Source organism: Helianthus annuus, chromosome 15, assembly GCF_002127325.2.
Source record: "Helianthus annuus cultivar XRQ/B chromosome 15, HanXRQr2.0-SUNRISE, whole genome shotgun sequence".
In the NCBI taxonomy this organism is placed as follows: Eukaryota; Viridiplantae; Streptophyta; class Magnoliopsida; order Asterales; family Asteraceae; genus Helianthus; species Helianthus annuus.
In genome coordinates this window covers 29,472,634-29,476,589 of record NC_035447.2, presented here as the reverse complement: position 1 = coordinate 29,476,589, position 3,956 = coordinate 29,472,634, and the positions used below count along the sequence as shown (strand labels likewise).

Genomic DNA, 3,956 nt, shown 5'->3' with positions numbered 1-3,956 from the left:
TCTTTCCATGTTGAAGATCCAAACCATTAGGTAAACTAACATGTGTTAACCAAATAGTGTTTTGAAAGTAACATGTGTTAAGCAAGGTTTTTGAAACTTTCAAAATGTAAGCTAACATGTGTTAAGCAAGTGTATCTGTTCCAGATTGAGTGGTTAGCAAGGATTGCTTTGATGCTTTGAAGTTCACAGACCCAATCTGTTTATTTATTCCATATGTGTGGTTAACAAAAGATTGTTTTGATCCTTTTGAGATAAAAAGATCAAATCATTATGGGTAAGTAACATGTGTTATGCATCAGTTTCTGTTTAGTTTTTTTTTTTATCCAATGTGTTTTTTTTTTTTACTCCAGCTGTATAGTTAACAAAAGATTGTTTTGATCATTTGAAGTTAAAGAGAGCAAATCATTATGGGGAATTAACATGTGATATGCATGTTTGTTAGTTTTTTTTCTTTAATCGGTAGAAAAATGAAACACAGAAAAACAGATATCAAAATGCAGTTAAATGTTAAGATAAGCTGCTTCCGCTTAATATACCACAGCGGTCCACGAATGACCTTGGGGCCTAATACGACAAAAGTGGCCAAAGGCCATATAGTTTCTTACAATCCTAAATATGATTATTGGGACTCAAAAAGTTATACCTTCTTACACACGTAACAGATAATAGCAGGATGATGACAAAAGACTGTTACATGTGCGTAAGAAGGCCAAAATGAAGAGTCTCCCGTTACATAGTACTACATAAATTGATTTTAATCAGATGATCAGTCGCCAGTGGCAGTCTGCCTTAGTTGTTCAGCAGCTGCCTTTGCTGCTTTCATTGCAGCCACCTTAAGGCAGTTGCGTGAGTCGTGGTCGTCGACATACAGACCACAACGCTTGCATAAGCGAAGCTGCTTTGGACGTTTTGGTGGTTTTGCTTTGGCCTTCTCACCGGGCCCAGAAATGCGAGTATGAGTACCACATCCTTTATTGCGTGCAACTTCTGGATTAGCAACTTGGACTGGAATGTTGATTGGTTGCCCAACTATTTCTTCCATTTGAGCCTCATTTGATTCATTTTCAGTTGTTGCCAAGGGTTGCCTGGAAAGAATATTGATCTTGAAATCCCTGAGTTGGTCAACCAGTTTTGCCAACGCATCCTCATCGGTTCTAGCAACATCTACGCATTCAATAACGAGGTCGAGGATTTCATTCCGCATAATGGACGGTGCGTGTGGGTTGACTCCGTATCGACTGGAAATTGAAAAAACATGTTTGGGGAGGGCATCTCGGCGCCACCTGTCGTTTATGTATTGTGGTGGAATCCTTTCAACATTTTTCAAGCGATAGACACAAAAGACATGGCGACACAGATACCCGATACGTGTGAAATTCCTGCATGAGCAATTGGCCGATTGATCGACATTGTTGTACGTAACCTGATTTGAACAGAGACAAACAAAGGAAAACACATTTAGATGCAAAAATATGTTAGAGTACATGGAATAATGTAAGTGCCTAACATGTGTTACCTGATAGACATTTGTGATGTTGTTCCTTTTATCCAAATGAGTGACGTCTATCAGAAGACTGGAATCGCTCGTCTCGCTTTGGTTTGTGATGTAGCATAAAAACTTACCTTTAATTATTTCTTTTTGCACTTGGGCGAAAACAGCGTTTGTGTAAATGGCGAACGCGTGTTGCTCTATCGCTAACTCAGTATTGCCAGAGAACATGGTAGAAGAGGTTTTGAACTCCGAAACACGTTGACGATATCGTTGGCTGTCTACCCTATTTTCAAAGCACATCATAAATTGTACAAGCGTGTTTGCGCTTGTTGAGTTAACCTTGAAGGCAGCATTAGAGCTTTCGCATCGGGAGGTGGTCTTCATCAAGCAACACATGGGCAGTTCTCTAAAGTAGGCTGGAACCCAGAGATGTCTCATGTTGTACATGTCGTTTAACCAGCTGTGCTCTTGAAGCCCAAATGTTTGTAGGAGGTCATTCCAGCGGGACTCAAACGTTTCAGGTTTGATATAAACATTCCAAACCAACCGATGAATGCAGGACCGAAGATCAGTGTTATCGAGCACGTCGGCTGAGATCTGAAAATTTAAATAGTTATAACACGAGTTAGATTAAAACAATTTGAGAAGACATGTAAAAGGGTGTTATGTTTGATAACACATGTTAAAGGTTAACAAACTTATGTATACCTTGGATGGTAGTTTTTTCATTATATGCCACATGCATAGACGGTGACGTGATTCTGTAAAGACCATAGGAACAGCTTGTAGCATGGATGGGTCTTGATCACTCAGCACGAGAGTTGGTTGAGTACCGTGTGCCTTCAAGAAAGCCTTAAGCAACCACACGTAAGATTCAATTGACTCAGTTGATATCAAACCAGCTCCAAATGTAACACATTGGAAATGATGATCCACACCCGTGAATGGCACAAAAACCATCTTGTACCTATGAACAAAAAAATTGATTTGATGTTAACAATATGAACAACTTTTTTGGTCAAACTAAAATTGGATACTTGGGGATCAGGCCTAACATATGTTAGAGTGGAGGGGGGCTAACCTGTTTGTGCTGTAAGTTGCATCAAACGCTAGGACATCGCCAAAAGCTTTGTAGTTAAGCTTTGAAATCTCATCAGCCCAGAATACAGAGGACAACTTTCCGTTTGATACGGTGTAATCAAAAAAGAAGTTGGGTAGGTTGTCATAACGCTCACGCAAGCGTTCTAGGAAAACTTGTGCGTCGCGTTCACCAATAAAAATTCGCAGCTGGTGGCTAAAGTTTTTAAAATCGACCGGTGTCCCATTGACATTGTGATGCCCTCCTTTTAAAGCTACAAGGCATCTATAAGACCTCATTGGTCCAATGCGGTTTAGACTCATGTTATGAATGAATTGTTTCGTGGAGAATGACAGTTTCCGTGATATCTTACTAAGATCACGGTTGTAACTCTCAACAAGTTCATGATTATGAATATCATTGAAAGTTAGGACTGTGTATGAATCGTTCGATATCGATACTAGTATGCTTGCCTTACAGTCACACCATGAGAAGGTGGTCCTCCGGTGCTTAACAGAAGATTCATCTAGGGTGTCAAAAGTCCGCTTTGGTTGGGGTTTCCCATATTTTGAGCATCGGAGATACTTGTGTGTGGGGATTCCATTCCAGACTTTAGTTTGACCTTTTTTTACAGAAAAACCTGCTTCGAGCGCATAGAGTTCATACATGGAAAGAACATCCTGAAAGGTTGGATAGGTTTTGCCACACACCGGTATGAACTTATCAGCAACATTAGGAATCCAGTAACGGGTTCCCTGAGGGGTATCAAAAACAAAGTATGGGTTCGAAGGACCTGTACCATAAAACGGAAAAAGTTATGAATCTGCAATAAAATGGCATGACACTACAGGTTATAAAATGTGTGATATGAAAATAAATTGGGATCCCATTGTCCATTATACAACCGTCTAACTGGCTGCGTGGTGATTCCTCAAACATAGAAGGACCATGAGATGATCCAGAAACAGCTACAGTCATGGCTTCCATCTGGGAATCTTGGGATGCTACATGTGAACATTATAGAAAATGTTTGAAAGATGACATGTCTAGTGAAGAAATAAAACAAGAAAAGTGTAAGATAAAACAAACCTTCATCAATATCCATATCCTGGTCATCAATAACCGCGTTTTTCATAAAATTGTTGGATACCAAAACATCCGGGGATCTAACAGGGTCTTCCGGCGACCGGGAACAATCAACATGCATATAAGTGTATGCAGATGCTTCGAATGCAACACGTGAACATGGGCATGCATAATAGGATGGAATATTAGATTAAAAAGTTGTAAAAAACAAAAAGGAATAACAGATCTTCTAGAACAGTTAGTAAACTATATATGGACAAACCTGTAGCATTAAATTCTTCATCGTTTTGGAAGTCACTG

General features: G+C 39.6%; 1 protein-coding gene across 1 annotated transcript; it reads right to left on the bottom strand.

Annotated features, from left to right (window-relative positions):
• Nucleotides 1-766: 766 nt before the first annotated feature.
• Nucleotides 767-3,238, bottom strand: LOC110913498 (protein FAR1-RELATED SEQUENCE 5-like). Its single transcript, XM_022158323.1, has 4 exons — nt 2,574-3,238; nt 2,201-2,459; nt 1,517-2,089; nt 767-1,423 (listed from the first exon to the last, which is right to left on the bottom strand). The coding sequence occupies exons 1-4, from the start codon at nt 3,236-3,238 to the stop codon at nt 767-769; spliced, it is 2,154 nt and encodes a 717-aa protein (XP_022014015.1).
• Between the last annotated feature and the right edge of the window lie 718 nt (nt 3,239-3,956).

Coding starts and splice junctions, on each gene's coding strand:
- LOC110913498 (XM_022158323.1), bottom strand. CDS start 3,238: ATGTATGAACTCTATGCGCTCGAAGCAGGTTTTTCTGTAAAAAAAGGT. Junction 2,460..2,573: donor GCAACTTACAGCACAAACAG/GTTAGCCCCCCT, acceptor TTTTGTTCATAG/GTACAAGATGGTTTTTGTGC. Junction 2,090..2,200: donor TGAAAAAACTACCATCCAAG/GTATACATAAGT, acceptor TTAAATTTTCAG/ATCTCAGCCGACGTGCTCGA.